This window comes from Chelonia mydas, chromosome 7 (genome assembly GCF_015237465.2).
Source record: "Chelonia mydas isolate rCheMyd1 chromosome 7, rCheMyd1.pri.v2, whole genome shotgun sequence".
Classification (NCBI taxonomy): domain Eukaryota; kingdom Metazoa; phylum Chordata; order Testudines; family Cheloniidae; genus Chelonia; species Chelonia mydas.
The window spans coordinates 26878070-26901526 of NC_057853.1; the positions used below are offsets into that span (position 1 = coordinate 26878070).

Here is a 23457-nt window from a genome sequence, read left to right on the forward strand (position 1 = left end):
AGGCCTCCAGCTCAATAGGTCCAAAGGCAAATTTAGACAAACTGAACTCTCCTTTCTGGGGCATACAATTTCACAGGTTGGACTAAAACCTGATCCAGATCATATTCTGGCAATTTCAAATGCTCCTCCTCCAACAGATTGGCAAACCTTACGTTCCTTCTTGGCTCTTACCTCCTGGTATGCAAAATTCATTCCCAATTATGGTTCTGTCATTGAACCATTATGGGAATTACTACGGAGAAGTTCAACCTTAGCGTGGACAACGGATGCACAAGCTAGTTTCGAAACAGTGAAAGACTTGATTGTACATAGTCCAGTACTTGCACTATTCAGTCATGCATTGCCCACAATTGTAACTACTGGTGCTTCTAATTATGGACTTGGGGCTGTGCTCACACAACTGCATGAGGACAACACAGAGAGGACTGTTGCATTTGCTTCAAGGACACTAAGTAATGCTGAGAGAAAATATTCTACAGTCAAAAAAGAAGCACTTGCTTCTGTCTGGGCTACTGAAAAATGGAGAACTTACCTGTGGGGCCGCACGTTCAAGTTGCGCACAGACCACAGCCTTTTGACGACACTGCTCACCACGAAAGGACGAGAAGAGCAGGATACCGTATTGCTCGATGGTCTGCAAGACTACTCTCTTTCAATTATGAACTGGTATATAAGCCTGAAAACCAAAATGTGGTCGCTGATTGCATTTCTCGCCTGCCTTTGCCTTCACCAGATGGTCCACCGGAGGATGAGGATGTAGTGGTTGCGCTTATTACAAGCACTCTCACTGCAGTTACAAGAGAACAATTTCAAGCTGCTTGTTCAGTGTGTCCAATTCAACAAAAACTACGGGAATTTCTGACGAAGAGATTGCCCAGTCACCCTAAAAACCGCAACCCAGTTTTGCTGCCTTATTTTAGAGTTCGGGATGAACTTTCTTTGTTTGATGGCTGTGTGCTACAAGGTACACACCGGCTCCTTGTGCCAGAAGAATTACAGTCAAAACTCATATCATCAAGGAATTGTCCAAACCAAACAATGACTACTGGATCTGTATTGGTGGCCAGGGATGGGCTCTCAAACTGAAGCACTCATAAAATCCTGTGTCACTTGCCAAATGCATGATAAGACAGCAGTGGCATGTACCACTCCATTACAGCCTGTTCCTCTTCCTGAATCTGCATGGGAAAAAGTGGTGATTGACATTGTAGGACCCTTTGATACTGCTCCACCTGACTGCCGTTATGCCATCACTTTAATAGACTATTTCAGTAAATGGCCTGAGGTAGTGTTTACATCACAGATCTCTTCTGCTACAGTAATTAAGTTCCTCTCTTCAGTTTTTAGCAGGGAAGGTAACCCCAAAGAACTGGTTTCAGATAATGGTAGTCAATTTACTTCCCTGGAGTCTGAAACTTTTCTAGCACAGAGGAACATTTTACACAGAAGGTCATCCCTATATTACCCTCAAGCCAATGGGAAAATCGAACGGTTTAACAGAAGTTTGAAAGAGAGTTTGCAAACTGCTAAACTGGAAGGGCAATTGTAGATACCCTTCACTACTGATTTCTTGCAAGCATACCAGGCTACATGACATGTCACAATGCAAAGATCACCCGCAGAGTTACTGCATGGGAAACAGATGAATACTAAATTGAACATTGCTGGATTGTTAAAGGCACGACCTGATGCCCCAAATTAGGATGATATGAGAAAAACAGTTGAACAGAACCAAGCAAAGTCTAAGGCTTTCACAGAGAAGCGGCGGGGTGCTAAGGAACCAAAGTTTGAGTGTGGTTCCTTTGTTAGAATATGAAAACCTGGAATTTTATGCAAAGGGGACCATAAATTCACAGCTCCTCTTAAAATCATAGAGAAGAAGGGACCTTACACCTATCAACTTTATGATTGGCAGGTATGTAATGCTTCTTATCTTGCACCTGCCTATGCACCAAGAGCAGATTATGTCAATACCCAGACTGCATTGGATGACTTCACCATAGTACCAACACAACAAGACATTGCACTGGAACCGGGGCTTGAGAGACGGCCTGTCAGACCCAGACGACCACTATGTTATGTAGTATCTACAGTGTTTTTAGTGAAATATTTCTGCCAACAGTATAGCGTCTTTGTCATAAATATAAAGGGAAGGGTAACCACCTTTCTGTATAAAGTGCTATAAAATCCCTCTTGCCCAGAGGCAACATCCTGTTACCTGTAAAGGGTTAAGAAGCTCAGCTAACCTGGCTGGCACCTGACCCAAAGGACCAATAAGGGGACAAGATACTTTCAAATCTTGGGGGGCTTTTGTTTGTGCTCTTTGTTTACGTGGTTGTTCTCTCTTGGGACTGAGAGAGGCCAGACAGAAATCCATCTTCTCCAACACATCCTAATCTAAGTCTCCAATATTGCAACCAGTATAGGTAAGCCAGGCAAGGCGGATTAGTTTATGTTTTGTTTTATGTGAATTTTCCCTATGTTAAGAGGGAGGTTTATTCCTGTTTTCTGTAACTTTAAGGTTTTGCCCAGCGGGGGATCCTCTGTGTTTTGAATCTGAATACCCTGTGAAGTATTTTCCATCCTGATGTTACAGAGGTAATTCTTTTACCTTTTCTTTAATTAAAATTCTTCTTTTAAGAACCTGATTGATTTTTCATTGTTCTTAAGATCCAAGGGTTTGGGTCTGTGTTCACCTGTACAAATTGGTGAGAATTATTATCAAGCCTTCCCCAGGAAAGGGGGTGTAGGGCTTGGGGGGATATTTTGGGGAAAGATGTCTCCAAGTGGTCTTTTTCCCTGTTCTTTGTTTAAAACACTTGGTGGTGGCAGCATACTGTTCAAGGCCAAGGCAAAGTTTGTACCTTGGGGAAGTTTTTAACCTAAGCTGGTAAAAATAAGCTTGGGGGTCTTTCATGCGGGTCCCCAGATCTGTACCCTAGAGTTCAGAGTGGGGAAGGAACCCTGAGAGTCTTGTTTCATATTTGTTCCTGTGGTTAGAACAATAATGTTTATTTTAATTGGGAGAGTTTCTTAAGAGAGGAGGGAATGTGGTGTTTAGATGTTGCTTGTAATTATTAGAATTGGGAGAACTGGCTGTTGGGAATCTGAAAGGACAGGAAACAGGAAGGAGGGGGAGGAGTTGAGAGGCTGGGAGAAAGCTACAGAGGGTGCAGCAGCAGCTTGGTAAAGAGGTTTCCACTTTGAAAATAAAGTACTGTTGAAGCTTGTTAGTACCTTGCCTGGTTGATACAACACAGCCCCGCTCTACTCACCTTCTTCCAGACTTGTCCAAGCTTTGCTCCCAGCTCTGCTCCTGCCTTCCCTGACTGCAGATACCCCGATTCTGACTCTCAGCTCTGATTACAGGCTCTGACTCTAGAGTCACCCTTGAGCTCTGACTTCAGTTCTGACCCTTTGCTCTGACTCCTGGCTCGGACTTAGATTTGACCATTGGTCTCTGATTCCTGCTCCAACTGCTAGGCCTGACTGTCCACAGCCCAGTGCTGGGTACTATACAATAAATGGAGCCATTTTTATTAGCAAATTTATCCTGATTTTCTTCATATGTGTGTGTTACTTATAAGTAGTGCCAAATAGTTCGGACAAATACATTTCAAACCACAAGTCTGTTGGCTTTGACTGTTCACTAATTATTAGCCAAGTTGGATTGGTCCCCTAAGAAACATAATATTGTTTCTGCTCCTTGATTGGTTGATAAACATTTAAACAGGATAAAGGCACGTTGGATCTAAATTTTAATTGGTATAAATGATTATTCACACTAAAATTTGTGAAGCATTCAGGAAGCATCAGCCAATACATGATTGCGGCCAAATGCATAATTCTTTCCATGAGGGAAAGTAGTCCTTCCTGTGCCAATCCATTTACATCATAAAAGGATGAGATTTGATTACCCTTATTTTAACAAAATCCCCCCTCTTTCTTTCTCTCTTTTTTTTTTTTTTTTTTTTGCTTTTAACTGATAAGAGGAGTTATTTGTAGCAAATTAAGATCAGGGTCTCCTACTAGAAACCTCTAGCAGCTAGGAATTCTGAATTAGGGAACACAGCTGTGAATGGCTGACTTTCAGACACCTCTGTGTTATTTCTAATTGAAACAAAAAACTGTCTATTGAGACTGCTGCCTACCCTGCTGCCCAGTACAGTCTCACCGCTTCCTTGTACTCCACTGTCTTTCTCCATCTATTGTCTTATACTTAGTCCCTGCCCCAAAGAGCTTACAATCTGTCTTTTTGTTCTGTGTCTGTTCAGGACCAAGTTCAGGGCGGTCCTGGTCTGTGACAAAAGCTTCCAGCTGCTATGGCAATAAAAATAATATTGGGGAAAGTAGCCACCTTCCACTTCTTTTTACTAGGTAGGGGACAAATAGGGTGAAAGCTTTCACCCATATAAACGTACTTCTTGAATGTGGCTTTTAAGCAATATTTCAAAACTTGTAGGGGGTGACGGAAAGAAACCCCAGAATCAAGGATTCTAATAGTTCTATGATCAGTAACTTTCCTTTATCCCAGAATCACAAAGAGCTTTTGTTTGGCACACAATCTTTTATCCCACCGCAGAGGGGCCTCCAAAGACAGATAATCAACCTAAGTTATGTTGTAGCTTACAAAGACCTACAATATGTATGGAGTCTTTCCTTTTGTTCTTGAGATAACTAACAATAAAATACACAGTGCGCACAATAGTAATAACAATTGCCTTTGAAGTACTTCAGCATTTTTAGAAAAAGAAAATCAATTTAATAACACCCAGACAATAGTGTAGTCAGGACATTCGATTTGCTGTACTAATGTTCCATGTTTGCAACATCAGCATGTTCCTAAATTAAGGAGACTTGGTTAAAATTCTAGAAAATGTTTCATATCCCCGTAGATGACAGAGCTGAAGAAATAGATAAATTGTCATCACTGTTATGCCACGATGCAGCTCTCCATTTCCCCTTGGCCTGTTGTCAGAGTGCCCACTTTATTTCACTTTTGTCCTTAAGGATGTTTACAGACAAAATAAATGAAAACAGGTTTAATAGTTTCGTTTACCCTTGTGAAAAGGAGGGTGAGCGAAGAGCATGCTCATCCATTATTTATGAAAGAGCCCCAAAGGTATTCTATGGGGCTAAAAGTTTAAAAGTACAAAGATATTCATCTCATGCACAGCATTTAACATGCAGTAGCTTTTTGGTCAGCTGTATTGCTTACTGCATTGGTTTTTTAGTAAAACAAAACATAGCATTATTAAAAGCAGGTATTTTTATATTTATTCATTTGATAGAGCTAACGTTTTAAACTGTTAATTTAAAGCCAGAAGCTGGGACTGGAGGACAGGGGATGGATCACTTGATAACTGCCATGTTCTGTTCATTCTCTCTGAAGCATCTGGCACCAGCCACTGTCAGCAGACAGGATACTGGGCTAAATGAACCATTGGTCTGACCCAGTATGGCCATTCTTATGCTCTTATGTTAAAGGAAAAAGCTTTATTTATAGCACTGACAATCATTTTATTTAACAAAGCATAACACCTCATATCAGTAACTGCACTATAACTATTGATCCCATAACATATACTTTTAAGTGCCACATAATTAAGGAGTAATTATCTGGTTACTTTTGTCTGCTAATGTGGGGTATTATCGTGAAAGCTAAAACCCAGAAAGTTTCAGGTAATTAATCTTTGAGTTGCTTGTTAATTTTAAGTACTGCATGAATATCTACAAAGCTGTAGAAATGTTGCTTGCCACATGAAGCTGCTGCAATAGTTGGTACATAAATGCTTGTAGTTTCAAAGTAAAAACTAAGCGATAATTAAATATTTGTTTGATTTGTTTTTTCAACAATTCTGTCCAGACAATACTTCAGGCAGTAATTGCTGATAAGGATTTCAGCATCATGGACAGTCCTTTGGAACTAGGAGTAAAGATTCCATTACAGTATTTCCTGACTTTTGTATTACTTAAGTGGTTGCTAACACAGACAAAGCCTGTCTTCTAAAGCCAGAGTTGCAATGGTTCACAAGGAAGGAAAGAGCATAGAGAAAATATTTCCCTTCCAAAAAAACCCAGCAAAGCAGGATTTCCACAGAACACTCAAGAACAATAGGAGCAAGATAGACAGCCAATGTGCCAACCCATGTACTACATCTCCAACAGATAGCAGTCTACAAAACAACAGGAGTGCCTAGGCCACAAGCTATCTACCACAAATGCTTCTCTTAGACACAAGTGTAGGCCAGCAGAAGATCAAAGAACTGCTTCCACGCTTCTTAAGAACAGCAGACATGCTCCAGAGGATTTCCATCTTTCTCTCCTTCCACCGTCCTCAAACCTGATAGGAAGAATCCTAACCTGTCCAGCAGGATTCCTGTAGGAGAGGACACTCTAGGCAGAGTTTTGGTTCCCCCGAGCTGCACGAGCCAGGGTGGGCTATGGTCCTTGAACTTTACTGGGTAAGTTTTAAGAAACTGAGAACACGTATACAAAAATAAAGAAACAATGGGATTAACACATCTACCATCGTGTGCAATGCTTTAAAACTGTACCTTCAATTATAAACATGAAGCCTTCCCTGGGTTAGAGATTAGATTACAGGCCTATGGGGAGTGCTGCAGTTCAGTGAATTTAATGCTTCCCTTTCCCTTTCCAGAGACTGAATGTGCCAAAACATCACCAAATGAAGGCTTTGAAACAGAGATGGTCCAGAAAATAAAAATTATTTGATCCTTCTGGCTTCTTGAGAGTGCTGCCCCAATACATGTGGAAAATAAGTAACCTGGCAAACACCGAGCCAAAAAGATGATATCCAAACCTAACACAGGCTCTGATTCAGGAAAGCATTTAAGCATACCATTGATTTCAGTGGGACTTTAAGTATGTGTTTAAATGCTTTCTTGGAGAGAGTGCCAGAGAACACAATTGAAATGCATACTGGTAAAAAAAAACCCAACACCACCTTTTTTGAGATGCTCAGATACAATGATGAGGAAGGCTATATAAGTACCTAGACAGAGATAGATACATGGACAGACAGGAGGGGGGATGTGTGGAGAAGTGAGATTAAACATTTAGATAACTTGGCCTTCTACAAAGTTTTCCACTCCTATGTAGGAACTCACTTGTTACCCTCTTGTTAACTTTTATCATTTCAAAATCTCTTAAGTATAACATTCATTAAGCTGGTAGTCCTCTTTGCTCTGAGTTATGAGTATACAATCAATACCCAGAATGACAGCAGAGGGCATGATGCTGCAAGAAGTTCTGACTTTCAGAGGAGGGATGAAGTGACCGTACATGGCCATTGGAAATGCTCTGGCACTTTAACAAGATTAACTAGGTGCTATGTTTCATCTCAGGGAAAGCTGCTTTGAATTCTTGCCAAAAGAAAGGCACTGGAATCATATTACTTATGGACGGAGAACTATTGTCATCAGTGGCTTATTGAGACAAACTTGAAGAATTTTGTTTTTGTTTTCTTGAAAAACAGTTTTCCATACAATGATTTTCTTTTTATACATTTTAAGTTTTCCTAATGTACACAGTTGATCAATAATTGACAAAATTTCCTACCGTACATTTTAATATAGTAGTGGGAGCAACTACAGATAACAAAAGCATGTGTCTAATTCACTTACTGCTTCAGCTGATATACAAAAGTTATCCTTGGGAATCAAACAGGATGTGTTTTGGAACAGGACCATTCAAGGTGCTGCTTCCAGCAAGAAAGCATAACAAACACTATCCTTGTTAAGAATAATTTTGGTTGCATGTTGGAAAGCTGTACTTTTGTATGAATATATTAAATACTCAGTGGAGCTGGATACACTTGGGTTTTTTTTTTTTGTTTTTTGGCCAGTGTGCTGTTAAGATCTGTTGTAATGAAGTGGTTGAACCTGAGAACAGTGGAGGTAGTTTGTATGAATATGAGAAAAGTACGAAACAATGTAAAACTCATTTATAGTGTGAAGGTCCAGATTTTTAAAGTGTTAAGATTCTATTTAGAACTATTAAAAAGGAAAATAAAGAAAGACATTAACAACTCCAGTACCAGAGTCATTCAAACAAAACATGTTGTGTTATTTAAATAACTCTACCAGATATACATATCAAGGATGAGAATGTATCTAAATATATTTGGGTGGGTTGGGTGTTGTTTTTTTTTTTTTGGGGGGGGGGGGGGGGCATTGTAGATTTTGCATAAAACAATAAAGGAAAAAATATTCTCACAAGTAGGAGCAGTCCAAAAGCTCATTTAGAATAGCCTTTCCAAGGTAATAATTCTTCTGATAATGCACAAAACTAGTCTGGCCTCCCCAAATGAACAATATTGCTTTCAGGCCAGATGCTCTCATGGATTAGTTGGAAACAGAGCATTCAACCATTCTGAATATTATCCAATACAATTTCTTTACTTTTACTTAAAAGTATTATCAGTAAGAAGCAGATTTTCAACCAATTACCAAATGGAATATTTCTGTGATGATTATTAATACAGTGCTCTTATCAATGATTATACAGATCTAAGAAAAATTACCTTTTGCCTAAGGCAAGAAGATGTATAGTTTGAAAATAAAGGAGTAAAAATGAAAATGTATATGACAAAAATGGGTTTTCATTCTCATCATTTTTTTAAAAAAAAAAATATTTTTATTGACACAAGAAAAAATTGGCAAAGGATCCTACGAATAAGTTTATCAGTTATGTTTATTGAATCTGTCCCTCTCTATGTGTGACAAGATGTAGCAGCTGCCACTAGATATGGCATATTATCATCATTTAACATTATTAGTGTATGGGAAAAAAAAATCCTTATTCAACAAGGCCATAAACATTTTCTTTGGGCCCATCCCTGTCTACCACAGTATCTAAGTGACAAATAAGACATAAGTGCTAGGAAAGATGAGAAGATGGGGTAGAAAGTAAACCAAAAGAAAGAGGCAGAAAAATTACAGCTCAGTTTAAACATACACCTTACAAATATCAGGATTGTTTAAGCGATCTTGTAAAGCAGCACAGACAAGGTTTTCGTATCAATGACTGAACATGCTGGGGCACAATTTTCAAGCAACATGTACTATGCTCCATACATGAAAAACCTAAGCAAACACTGCAAACTGGATTTTTTAGTTTGGAGGGAATTTGACAATTTCAAAATTTCTTCCATGCAGGAACACAGAAAATCAAAACATTTTTAAAACTTCCCAAAAAAACAAGTTTTACAAAATTGCAGTTTTGGTCAATCAAAATGTTTTGCTTTGATAAACTGAAATGTTCAGAGCCGATCTCAACTTTTTTTTATTTTATATTATATTTTATAATAAAAAGTCTGAAAAATTGAAATGAAAAGTCATACTGAAATGGAAAATCAGAATGTTCAGTTTCAAAATGGTTGAAATGGAATGCTTTGACATTGCTTTTTTTCAATTTTCCCTTTGAAATGAATTTTTGTCAAAGGAGACGTTTTTAAACGTTTCACTTTCAACAAACTGGAATATTTTTCCTTCAGAAATTTCATCGGAAGATTTCCACCCCACTCTAGTTAACATACAACGCTTTTGAAAATGTACCTCACTTAATATTAAGGAAAAAATACTGCCCTGGAGCAGTGTGTTCTCTGCTATAGGACTCCTACCCACGCTGGGCCTCATGGCGGATTAGGGAGAAGAAAGTTCCCTAAAGCACATTTGTAAAGTGCATCCTGACCTGCAGCATCTGTGCTAGTTATCAGTGGCCCAGATATACTCCTTCTTCTGCACACAATGGCTGTTTGGGAACTTAGCACAAGGGTTTGCAAGGTTAACCAGATTTCTTGACTGTTATGGAGAGATCCTCCCATATTGCTCATACAGGCGGGAAAGAGGCTCCTGATGCCCTCTCCCATTTAACAAGAAAAAGTTCAACGGAGAGCAAGCTTTAGCCCTTACCCTACGATTTAAGAAAACATAAGGCCTCAGCAGAGAACACATGCTTCTAACAGAGCCCTGAGATCTTCTATATAGACTAGCATTTGCTAGAGATATCTAAAAGCTATCAGAAAACACAAGAAGAAAGTCGAGATGCACTGAAGTTTATAGTTCTGGAAGGAAAAGCTTTTCATCACAAGATACGCTTGGTAAAATGGCACTATTATATTTCCTCATTATTTCTAAGCGTCTGACATGGCTTTTTTAAAAACTTAGAGCTATTTTCAGTTTGTATCGTCAATCTATTATATCCAAACTGGAGATAGAAGATTGGGGAAAAAATGCAACAAATGCTAATTCAGATTCAAAAGATAACTTAGCACCAACCATATGCCTCATCTTCTGTATTTGCTCAAGCAGCTAAGTTTTATTAGGCTTGTTACTTGCAAAAAGGCAAATTTAATTTTAAATGTGCAACTATTCACTGCAAGCAAATTTTAAACTACATATATAATTGTAATATTTGCAAGTAGGGCTGTGTTGATTAGTCTCATAAATCATCGAATCAGGGAAGAGAAACACCACTACATGATTTAATTAACTAAACAATACAGCACGAATGTTGAAATTCATAGATCAAGTATTCACAACTAACTCTTCACAGGCTATTAATACAGGTTGAAAACTGTCCACTGACAGCTTTGAATAAAACCGAATAAGAATAAAATGGAGGATTTTGTTTTCCCCATACATATACTTTGTAATTTGAAAAGATGACAACTGAAAAATAAATCATTTGTTTAAAATTATTAACTCACCGTAATCACATCCAAGTTATAGTCTGTTACTTTATCTCAAAACACTACTACAGCTGGGTGAATATTGGGGAAGCCACAAATATTTGTTTACATATTTTAAACACAAGCATTTTGGTACAAGTTTAAATACAGACATTTGTACAAGTTTGCTGGCTGGAATGTTTATGGAAACAGAGATTTTTAAGCAAATGTTAGAGAGAATACATGGAAAGTGAATTTAGAATTCACAAGCAAGATTATTTGCCACAGAAGCCCTATTCTAAGAGTAACACTGAGCCAGTTAGGGAACAAAACATATCCTACGATAAATCTAATAAAAAACAGCTAAAATTTTTAATACTCAAACTTCTGGCAAACAAGTTACTATATAAATATTGTATTATTCCCATAATTATTTGGTGAATCATTTCAATTGACAGATACATTCAAGAAAATCACAATTTGCTTGTAGTTAATTTGTGAACAGAAACATAGTTGAAAATCTTGCCATTGAATAAGTTATTCATTATTAATTCTTTTCCATGCTTTAACAATAAAAACAGAGGTCAAATGGGGGAAAAAAACCTTATTCTTATATAACTAGACATAATACATTAAAAAATTTGCCTGATCAACATGCACCTCAGAAAATTAGGGAAACAAAATCAAAGGTCAAGTATATCTATGTCTGAAGTGCAAATAATTTCTCCTGGATGAAGCATGAAGGTGTTTCTTGAAGCATGCTATTAGATATATAAAACATTTCTGTTACATTTCAGCTTAGTTGGCAATTGAGATGCGACCCATCCAATTATGAGAAGTACACATGCAAATGTTGACATCCAAAGAGATTTCTTTAACACAGTACATTCCTTTAGTCTAGACTAATCACAGGTAAGGACACTGCCATATGAAGCAACAAGGTGACTAGGGCAAAAAATTAGTCCCAAGCAAACAACAAATATTGTCTTTTTTATTATTTCCACTGAGCAAGGACTAGCTCCTCTTCTCAAGAAGAATATTATTGCTCTCCCTACAATATGCAAATAAAATCTCATGTCTGCATTCTTGAACAGATTCATGCCTCTTAATGGGTACTTGCAAAGGCACAAAAGTGATGAACTTTTTTCTCTAGGGAGGGGGAGTTACAAAAGGAGTGAGCAAGGTTTCTGAAGAGGGGAATAGGGCTTCAGATGCTTTTAGTCACTAATGGATATTCTCTGAATCAAAAGCTCTTAACCAGTGGGAAATGGCAAAAATGTGTGTCATTTTTCCCTACATGAAATGACAGTAATCAGCATAACATTTCTAAGACTATGCATAGAACAGAAACAGTAAGACAGTCTCAATCTTCCATTTTCTCTCACTCCCCAGTTATTAATAAATGAGGTTTAGTTCAGGTAAAAAGGAAAATTAGTATAGAAAATAAATGAAATTTAATAAGCGAAAGAAACTTTACTAAAAATCACATGTCAAAACATATTCAGATATGTTAGGTATTATTCCATGCATTGTTGAAACCCCAGGTTTCATTTTCATATTAATCAACAGTATACAGAGCTAATATGTGACTGTGTGTATATATGTGGTATATAACACAACAGCGAGATTGACATACAAAATCCTCCTTAAAACATGGTTGTTCTACAGAAAAGCAAGGCTCAAAAACAAACTGCAAGAGAAAAGAAAACTACTTAACATTGGAATGCAATGTATATAAGAGTCTTTTTCAGCTAGGAACTGCAAGAGGGCCCAGTACCAAAAGCATATTAATTGACAGGCTAGTTATGTTTGTTTGGGCAAATTTCCTCATCAAGGTATATAGAGCAAAATAGATATTTTAACTAGATCTACTGTCAATTGCTAACTCTGTCCCTGACTCTGCCATACACAAAAATACAAGTAAGTGCCATATTGTCTCCTGTTCTACCCATATAGTATGTCACTTGCCCAACGTGAGCCACAACACACAACACAATCTTCTCTGGCTCCTAAAAGCAGCATGCCATCACTGCATTCTTTATAAACGTTTCAGGAGAAAATGAAGGTAACATTTCCATTTTTAATGATTTCTCTTTGAGGAAACATCATATAATCCTAAAAACAGACCCCAGAGGTAATGATTTCCTTAGTACGTTGTTATCCTGAGAAGGTTATACACTGAAAGGCCACCTCCATCCCTAGACAAGATCATATAAGTATTGTTTTTGTCATTAGAGAAACATACATCCATCTAAGTAAATTATTACAAAGACGTTTAAGAAACTTTTCATTAGATATACATTTATCATGGATAAAGAACATTCAGGTTTTCCATCAAACAGTGTCTGTACTGTACTTACCTTCCTGTCCGGCCAGTTGTACTTTGCAAATATTGTATCATACGTATCCACAGCACCATCAGTGATCAGCATTATGGCTTGACTGCAAATGCTCCCTTGTCCTGTGTGATTGAACTGTGAGAGGAAACAGTCATTTGAGTAACAGACTTAAATGCAGGTTTCAGAGTAGCAGCCGTGTTAGTCTGTATTCGCAAAAAGAAAAGGAGTACTTGTGGCATCTTAGAGAAGTGCGTAGGTCCTATAGAGAAGCTCTACTGAGCCCAGTGTGTAGGTTAAAGAAACATTCACATAATTTTTGTAATCTTTTATTATATATGTATTCATCTATTACACTACACTTTGTATAATAAAAGAGGTACCATTTATTATTGTGTCTCCACAGAGTGGTATAAACAGTCTGATCAATTAGAAGATACACATTCATAAATACAGCATCCTTAGCATTTTCTCTATCCCCACAAAAAACAACCCATTAAATGAAAAGCCCATATGGAACCAAATCCTCCAGTTGAGTACTGTGGAATATCAGAGGGGTGGGGTTTTGTTTGTTTTGTTTTTGTTATCACAGTAGACATAAGCTACTCAAGGGAAGATTGCATTCCTTAAGGAATCTTTCCCATAAATTTTTTTGGGGGGGAAATTTTAGTATTTATATATGCATATCTTCAAATTTACCAGGCTGTCATACAACTCCTAGTGGATACCTCATAACAACTGTTTCCTCTTCTATTACACAAATACCAAAGTACAAGACCTTAGTATCTAAGTGACTTGCAAATATTATTCCATGTATCAATTGGGGTATGTTAAGAAGCAATATCATGCCAATTTTACAGATGAGGAAATGTGGCACAAACTCAGATAAATTAAGTCATTTTTCCAAGGTCACACAGGAAGTCATTTCCTGATCCAGGAACATATCTTGAGTCTGAATCCAAGAAAATGGGAGATCAGTGTTGACAAAAATGTGAAATGGACTTAGTGAAAATCAAGAAGTGATCTGATACTGAATTTTGCAAAACCAGAAGAGAGAGGCTGGAGGAAATGAGTGCTCCAACACTGGAAGGAGAGAAACAACAACAATATGGAGAAAGAAATTACCAAGCATGGACTTGCCGGACAACCAAAAGCTTTATTCCAAGGAGGAAATAGAATATTCCTTTCCTTTATTCCATTTATGCAAATGGCAACTGAAAGCCTCAAAAGGGAAATTAGTGGTGATGAATCACATGCAAAATGTATTGGTAGATGCAGAGATACAGGATAAAGATCAGCCACAAATGGAAGAAATATGGAGGACAATTATGAGTGAAACAACTCCTGAAGAAAGTACTGGAAATATTAAAGATTTGTTGATTGAACAAATAGAAGACATTGAGCACTGACCAATGCTACCAAGGATGAGGACGAGCAAAGACTGTAGGATATAGTACAAGCACTGGATGAAGCTCTCAAGGAAGCTGTAAGACTAAAACATGTTAGTTAGTTGAACAATATAACTTATGCTACAGCAACAGCTCAACAGTTTCACATCAAGCCAGTTGAGGATTTGAACCACTGGAAAACTCCCTATATTGAAGAACTCCCATGAAAACAAAGGTTAAACCAAAAGATTAAGCTTTTACATCAGGATATCAGCCTACTGAATGAATTTTAAAATATCATTTGAAGAGAAAAGAAAAGTTAATGGCCCTGAAGATGAAATATGAGATCAGTGAAAGAGACTTGAGAGTTGTGAAGGAACAATGCAAATAGAAACTGATCACTGAGTCATAGGTGTGGAAGATATTCAGCACAAAGCTATCAATATCAAGAGAACAGAATCTTCACAAGATAACCTAAGAGATTCTTTGATCAGATCAACATGGGGAAGAATATTAGTGCTAATGGAAGGAAATTTGGTCTGAGGACATACACTCTGCTGTCTCATTTGTTGTATTAAAAAAGTGAGAGAAAAATTTAAAAGCCACATAACAGAGGAATATACAGGAATGTCAAAGACAAAAATAGATGAGGTACTAAGAATGAAAAATCAGAACGCATCCAGACCACATAGGATGCACGGAGTCTGCCTGAACTGCCTAACAACTCTCCATGATTGTTTACTTGAACAACTTAATAAATGTTTCAGAATGGACGTCCAAGATGGTGACAGGGAGAATCATCCATATTATATATATAAAAAAAAAAAAAAAAAAAAAAGGAAGGAGGCCACCGTGATCCCAATCACAAGTTTACCAACTATGTGGAAAGTTCATATGGCAATTCTGGATAGTGTTAGCATGCAATGGATGCTGCTTCCTGAACAAAAAGCTGAACAGTACACACGAAAGGCACTAAGACCACCTCAGGCTGAAAAGGACAAGACATGGAGAGGAGGTACATCCAACTACATGACAGAGGAAAAGCGTCTGCTATTGGTGAATCAAGCAATTGACAATGAAGAATAACGTTGAAATCAATGAGTCAGAGTAACAGATCATCTGGTTGCAGTAACAAGCAATGGCCAAGTGTGCATCCCAGCCCAGAAAGCATAGAAGAAAAGAGAAAGCAAATCACCAAAGAAAGACTCAAAAGATTTATACAGAAATTAATGAAGGGATAGTGGTGGTGAAGGATCATACCCCTTAGTTATAGAGGATAACAAACTCATGGCTTGTAGAAGGATACCTCTAAAGAGAATCAGAAAGCCTCACTATGAGAGCACTAGAGCAGTCCTCAAGGCTTAGTTATGAATGAAACAAAATTGACCACCAGAACTCCTCCCCAAACTGCAGAATGTGTTCCCAAAAGGAAGAGATGGTTGAGCATGTGCTGAACCCCTGCAGGAGCCTGGCTGGGAGAGAAAAAAAAGGTTACTCACCTCTTTTGTAACTGTTGTTCTTTGAGATGTGTTGCTCATATCTATTCCACTTAGGTGTGTGCGCGCGCTGCGTGCACGGATGTCAGAAACTTTTCCCTAGCAGCTACCCATCGGGCCAGCTGTGGAGCCCCCTGGAGTGGCGCCGATATGGCGCTCTATATACGATCCTGCCGGCCCCTTCCGTTCCTTCTTGCTGGCAACTCCGACAGAGGGGAAGGTGGGGGGGAATGGAATAGATATGAGCAACACATCTCGAAGAACAGTTACAAAAAAGGTGAGAAACCGTTTTTTCTTCTTTGAGTGCTTGCTCATATCAATTCCAGTTAGGTGACTCCCAAGCCTTACCTCGGAGGTGGGGTCGGAGTCAAGGTATTGCAGACTGAAGAATCGCCCTGCCGAAGGCCGCATCATCGCAAGATTGATGGATGATGGCGTAGTGTGACGTGAAGGTGTGCACCAAAGCCCACATGGCAGCCTTGCAGATTTCCTGAAGAGATACATGCACCAGGAAGGCTGCAGAGGAAGCTTGAGCTCTCGTGGAATGAGCTATAATAACAGGCGGAGGGACATTTACCAAGTTATAACAGGTACGAATACACATGGTGATCCATGAAGATATCGGCTGGGAAGAAACTGGAGCACCTTTCATTCGTTCCGCTATAGCAACGAACAACTGGGTCATCTTGTGAAAGGGCTTTGTCCTATCTATGTAGGAGGAGAGCGCCCTTCTGACATCTAGTGAATGCAGCTGCTGCTCTCAAAGATTGGCATGCGGCTTTGGATAGAAAACTGGCAGGAAAATATCCTGGCTGATATGGAAACGGGATACAACTTTTGGCAAGAAAGCTGGATGAGGTCTAAACTGAACTTTGTCTTTATGGAAGATGCTATATGGTGGCTCACACGTGAGAGCCCGTAGCTCAGAAACACGTCGTGCTGAGGTGATGGCCACTAGGAAGGCAACCTTCCAGGAGAGGTAGAGGAGCAGACAGGAAGCTAGCAGCTTGAAAGGGGGACCCATGAGGCAGGAGAAGACTAAATTAAGGTCCAAGGCTGGCACAGGGGGCTTCATCGGGGGATGGATCTTTTCCAGCCCTTTTAGGAAAAGTCCCACGATGGGGTGTGCAAACACGGAATGCCCAGAAGCTCCTGGGTGGAATGCCAAGATAGCCATGAGGTGGACCTTAAGAGAGTCGAAGGCCAGATGTTGGTCTTTCAAGTGCACTAGGTAATCTAGGATGCATGGGATTGAAGCCTGAAGTGGAAGCACTTGCGTTGGGCACACCAAATGGAAAACTTTTTCCACTTTGCTTTGTATGTCATCCTGGTAGAAGGCTTGCGGCTTTCCAGGAGCACCTGTCTCACCAAGTCCGAACAGGCGAGCTCAGCCTGGTTCAACCATGGATCTTCCAGGCCATGAGGTGGACAGACTGTAGGTTCGGATGGAGGAGACGACCGTGATTCTGTGAGATGAGGTCGGGAGTGAGAGGTAGACGCAGCGGGGCCCAGATTGACAGATCCAAGAGAGATGGGTACCAGCACTGGCGAGGCGAAGCCGGGGCCACCAATGTGACGTCTGCCTTCTCTCTGCGGACCTTGAGAAGGACCTTGTGGACCAGGGGGAATGGCAGGAAGGTATATAGTAACTGACCGGACCATGAGATCAGGAAGGTATCTGCGATTGATCCCAGACCGTGACCCCAGAAGGAGCAGAAAGTTGGGCACTTCCTGTTGACCCCTGTGGCAAACAGATCGATTCGGGGAAACCCCCAGCTGTGAAAGACAGAGTGGATAACATCCGGGTGGATCAACCACTCATGAGTAAGGAAGCGTCTGCTCAAGCTGTCTGCCAGTATGTTCTGAATGCCCAGCAGGTATGAAGCCTGGAGAAAGATGGAATGGGCTAGACAGAATTCCCATAGTAGGAGGGCTTCCTGACAGAGGAGACAATCGGGCTCCACCTTGTTTGTTTAAATAAAACATCGCCGTGGTGTTGTCCGTCAGCACCACTACACAATGGCGCTGCAAGTGGGACGGAAATGCTTAGCATGCGAGACAGATAGCCCTGAGTTCTTTGATATTGATACGTAGGACCAGTTCCTCTACTTGCCATAGACCTTGAGTCGTCAGGCTTCCGAGATGCGATCCCCAGCCCAGCGCGGACGCATTGGTTACCAGGATCAGAATGGGCTGGGGAGGGTCAAATGGGACCCCAGCGCCCACCATGAGGGGGTCCAGCAACCAACGCAGGGAATCAAGGATGTACTCCGGGACGGTGAGCACCATGTCCAGACTGTCGCAACCCGGGCAACATACATACGCCAGCCACGCCTGTAGGGGCCTGAGCCACAATCTGGCGTGCTGCACCATGTAAGTGCAGGACATCATGTGGCCCAATAGCTTGAGGCACTACTTCACTGTGGTAGTGGGGAAGTCGCGAAGACTGGTGATTATATGTGCAATGGCTAGACGTCGAGCCTCTGGGAGAAAAGCTCTCACTTGATTTGCATCCAGAACCGCTCCGATAAATTCTATTGTTTGGGTCGGGGCAAGAACTGACTTGTTGACATTGAGAATGATACCCAAGCGGTCGAACGTGTCCTTGACCAATTGCACCTGTGATTTCACATGCTGGTGGCACCGGCCTCATATGAGCCAGTCCTCTAGGTACGGGTAGATGTGCATGCAGTGGCGGCGAAGGAAGGCTGCGATGATCGCCATGCATTTGGTGAAGATGCAGGGAGCCATGCACAGGCCAAAGGGGAGGGCTGTGAACTGATAATGCATCTTGTTCACCACGAAATAAAGAAAACATCTGTGAGATGGAGTGATTGAGATGTGAAAATAAGTGTCCTTCATATTGAGGGTGGCATACCAGTCTCCCGGATCCAGTGAGGGAATGATCATGCCCAAGGAGACCATGCGGAACTTCAAGTTGACGATGTACTTGTTGAGCTCCCTGAGGTCCAGAATGGGCTGTAGACCTCCTTTTGTCTTGGGAACGAGGAAGTAACGTGAGTAAAAACCCTTGCCCGTGAGCTCCTGAGGCACCTTCTCCACAGCACCTAGGGCGAGGAGGGATTGTAACTCCTGGATAAGGAGTTGCTCGTGAGAGAGGTCCCTGAAGAGGAACGGGCAAGTGGGGTGGGAGGGTGGGAAGGAGCAGAAGTGGATAGAATAGCCCGCCTCTACTGTGCGGAGGACCCACTGATCCGATGTAATAAGGGACCATACATGGTAGAAGCAGGATAAACGGTTCAGGAAGGCAGGATAACCGGCTGGGATATGGACTGGTAGTCCGTCCTCATGCGCATCTTCAAAATGGGGGCTTAGGGCCTTGGTGGCGAGGGAGGCTTGGACTGCCCTTGGCCCTGTCCAGACAGAGGGTGCGATGGTCTGCGCCTGGTGTATCTACTTCTCCTGTGGGTGAGGGGGGCCAGATGTGGATGTGCCCACCACTGCCTCATCAAGTGAAGACGAGGAGGAGGCGACCGGCAGGATTGGGTCCGAGACAGCCCCTTGGTTCACTGGTTCCGGTTCCTCCTGGGCACAGGGTGTAGCCTCCACCAGGGGTGGGGCTGGATCCAGGGTTTGTGCGGGGTGTGGAGGAGGATGACTGATGGTTGCCTCGGGAACACAGGACCAGAACATGATGGTGGATAGACACCTGGAGGGGCACCCTGGGCTTGGTGGTACGCCCAGGGAATCCAGAACTGCCACTTGGGTTGGCAGTGGGGCGCCGAAGCGTCCTGTCCGAGACTGCCTGGACCTGATCAGGGTGCCTCTGATGCTCCCCATGTCCTGCCCGACCTGGGAGAGGGTGACTGGGAGTAGGACGGCGAAGGAGAAGCAGTACGCTGCGCTGGGGGGGGCGGGGGGTTCCGCGTCCCCCGATGGGCGGGATGGGTACTGTGCGGAGTTGCAGGACCCAGACGGTGATCTATGGTGCTGTTGTGGGGTGTGGTACTGAGAGGTCGACTGGCGCCAAGATGTTGGATTTCATCTTGGTGGGTAGCGACCAGTGCTGTGCTGGGGAACGGTGCCGTGCCGGGGAACGGTGCCACAATGGAGAGCGGTGCCGTGCCGGGGACCGGTGCCACAATGGGGAGCGGTACTGCGATTAGGAGCGGTGGCGCTGCGTGGAACAGTGTCAGTATGAGCGGTGTCGTGAGGTCTGACCTTGACTTAAGCCTCATCAACCTTAAACATCGACCTGTCAGCCGATAACCACCTCGAGCTGGAGAGGCTCAGAGGATCGGGGCTGCGAGAACAGAGCTGCGAGTTGGACCGGTGCGGAGTATGGCAGTGCCAGGACTCAGAGCGGCGCGGTGGAGCTGGTCTGGGAGCAGGCAGCCCAAAGATTGCCAGTTTGCCCCTTGTGGGTGCCGGGACTCAAGATAGTGTGGGCCTCAAGCCTGGAGACTTAGGCACTGTAATATCAATGAGGCCTCTGGCGGTCTCAAGGGTGTCAGGTGTGGAAGGCAACGTGACCTCCTCAACCTGGAGATGCAAGGAGTCCGGCAGTACAGGGCTTCCCGGGGAGGTGGGGGCCCGTGGAGGACGAGGCCTACTGGGAGAACTGTCGGCCTTATTCCCCTGGTCTGCACCGTGTTCTGATGGGGGTGCGATTACCACCTTGGACCTTCGCAGGAACTTCTCCATGGCCTGCTTCTTGTGAGTAGCCGGAGAGTGAGAACGGTGCCAGGGGGAGCGCTTTTGGGCCCCGGGGGACCGCCAAGCCCTAGAAAGGCATGCAGAGTCCTTCTTCGGTGCTGAAGATGGCACCGCTGCAGGTGAGCTCCGCACCGCGGCACTCGGGATCAAGCATTGAGGCGGATGGAGAGCAGACTCCATGAGGAGTTGTTTAACTCTAATGTCCCTCTCCTTTCTAGTGCGAGGTTTAAAGGCTTTGCAAATCTTGCACTTATCCGCCTGATGGGATTCTCCCAGACACCAGAGGCAGGAGTCGTGAAGATCACCCATGGGCATGGACTTGCTGCAGGAGTCACAAGGTTTGAAGCCCTGGGATGGCATGCCCAGGGGCCCCGAAGGGCACTCGTTGAAGGGGAAACCCCTTCAAGTGTTAACGACAACACTTAATACTAAAGATAACAGATAAACTCTTGACTCACAATAAAGATAAGTAGAGAAGCTAGGGAGTAGTGGAGCACTTGCGAACAAGAGACCACTGTTCCAATAACCGTCACTGGCGTAAGAAGGAACTGAAGGGGGGTCGGGCTGACAGGGCCGTATATAGAGCGCCATATCAGCGCCACTCCAGGGGGCTCCACAGCCGGCCCCACAGGTAGCTGCTAGGGAAACATTTCCAACATCCGTGTACGCAATGCATGCACACTCCTAACTGGAATTGATATGAGCAAGCACTCGAAGAAGAATATATGAACAGACACAACGAGGTTGCCAAGTGTCTGCATTGGAGCCTCTGTGGCAAGATCTCATTTAAATGAACCATGTGGAATTACAACCACTTATTCGAAAGCGCTCTAGAGAATGAAGAGGCTAAGATTTTATGCGAACTGGCAAGTTTCACAGACTGAATGCTGCAGGCAAACAGGACATAGTTGTTACAGAAAAGAAGACAAACAAGACAACGTTAATTGATATTGAGATACCAGCAGCAAAAAAAACATAAAAGATTGTGAAGTATGAAGAACTCTGCCACAAAGTGGAATGATTATGGAAAACTAGAACATAGACAAGCCCAGTGATTATTGGAGCACTTAGAGCGGAGGTGGAGAAACTACGGCCCACAGGACCATCCTGCCCGGCCCCTGAGCTCCCAGCCGGGGAGGCTAGCCCCTGGCCTCTCCCCCACTGTCTCCCCTCTCCCGCAGCCATCGCCGCTTGCACCCCCTCCCAGGCTTTCAATAAGCCTGTACCGCTGCTCTGGGCGGCATGGTAAGGGGGCAGGGGGAGTTGGATAAGGGGCAGGAGGTCCCGGGGCGTAGTCAGGGGGCAGGAGCCCGTTGGATGAGGAAGAGGTTTGTGGGGGCAATCAAGAGACATGGAGCAGGGGGGTTGGATATGGGGTGGGGTCCTGGGGGGGGGGAGTTAGGGATGGGGGTCCCAGGAGGGGGCGGTCAGGGGACAAGGAATAGTGGGGGGGGTTGGATGGGTCTGGGGGCCTGTCAGGGGGTGGGGGTGTGGATAGGGGTCGGGACAGTCAGGGGACAGGAAGCAGGGGTGTTGGATGGGGGTGGGGTCCTGGGGGGGGTGGTTAGGGGCAGGGGGTCCTGGGGGGGGAATGTCAGGAGACAAGGAGCAGGGGGGGTTGGATGGGTCGGAGGTTCTGAGGGGCCGGGAAGTGGGAGGGGGCGGATAGGGGGCAGGGGTCAAGCTGTTTGCAGAGGCACAGCCGTCCCTACCCGGCCCTCCATATCATTTTGCAACCCCGATGCGGCCCTCGGGGCCAAAAAGTTTGCCCACCCCTGATTTAGAGTGATCCCTAAGAGTGTGAATGAGCAGCTCAAGAATATGGTAGGAGCACAAGACATCATGGATAGTGACTTCCAGAAGACAACGTTCATAGGCACTGAGAGAATTTTACGGAAAGTCAAAGGAGAACGAGTGTATCTGAACTTCTAAAATGCAGAAATTCTACTGAGGGTTCAAAAAAAAACTCCTGACTACCCAAACCTATGGAGTCGCTTCATGGTCAGGATTTACTGGTGACTTGGGGGGGTAAATTTTAGACAGTAGCTTTCTCCTTTTTATGCTTAAAGATCACGCATGTTGTGAAGGCTATTTGTTTAAAAACCCAAACATCCTGATGATCTAATATTAATAACAACAACAAATAAATTTGCTGATGTTCAAAAACATTCTTCACCTCAAGGGGACACATACATCATGGTAGCAATCCATGGGTGAGATCTGGGGACACAGTTACTGGAAGGCAGTCATGAGTGTCACCCGCTACTAAAGCTTCATGATATTATATATTTAGTATTGTACAGTTAGCCAGAAATACGTGGTATTCCCAGCACAGGATAAAGAAGCAGTCACTCTTGCCATCTCCTCTAACACAGCACAGAGTTAGTATCACATGCACTACACAATCTCTGAATGAACTGGTCTCACAGACACTTTAGTCAATCTTCCAAAGTGATTTTGAATATAAACACAGATATAATTCTCTATTTTCAACTGCATTTTCCCCCAATGAATCTCCATTATCCTTTTCCTTACACTCAAAGAAAGGATACTTTGGGTCTCCAGCATGAAGCCGCTGAAGGCTTTGTCTAATCTTGAGGTCAGCCCACTTGTGTTTTAGCTACTGAACAGATGGAATTTCTTTTTCCATCAGATGTTTACAGATGAGTTGTTTGTAAATAGATCTACTGATGAAGTAATAGAGCCAGAGGCACTGAGAAAATGGAATGATCCTGTTTGGAAATCTTTCTATTTACTTCAGCAGGTTTTGGATCAGGAACAAGATCCCCAAGGCACTGGCATTAAATCATAGTTGGCATAGCTCAGTGGTTTGAGCATTGGCCTGCTAAACCCAGGGTTGTGAGTTC

At 42.7% G+C, this 23457-nt stretch overlaps 1 protein-coding gene across 11 annotated transcripts in view; it reads right to left on the reverse strand.

The window, feature by feature from the left end:
- The window catches only part of CACNA2D3 (calcium voltage-gated channel auxiliary subunit alpha2delta 3), a 702225-nt gene that overhangs the window by 326168 nt on the left and 352600 nt on the right, over positions 1 to 23457 (reverse strand). For all 11 annotated transcript variants that reach the window (XR_006292226.1, XM_043551412.1, XM_037904897.2 and 8 more), the window contains one exon: positions 13054 to 13167. Coding sequence is in view for 10 of the 11 variants with exons in the window: in XM_043551412.1 (XP_043407347.1) it covers positions 13054 to 13167 (114 nt within the window). In the remaining variant the exon portion in view is untranslated. The remainder of the gene's footprint in view (positions 1 to 13053; positions 13168 to 23457) is intronic.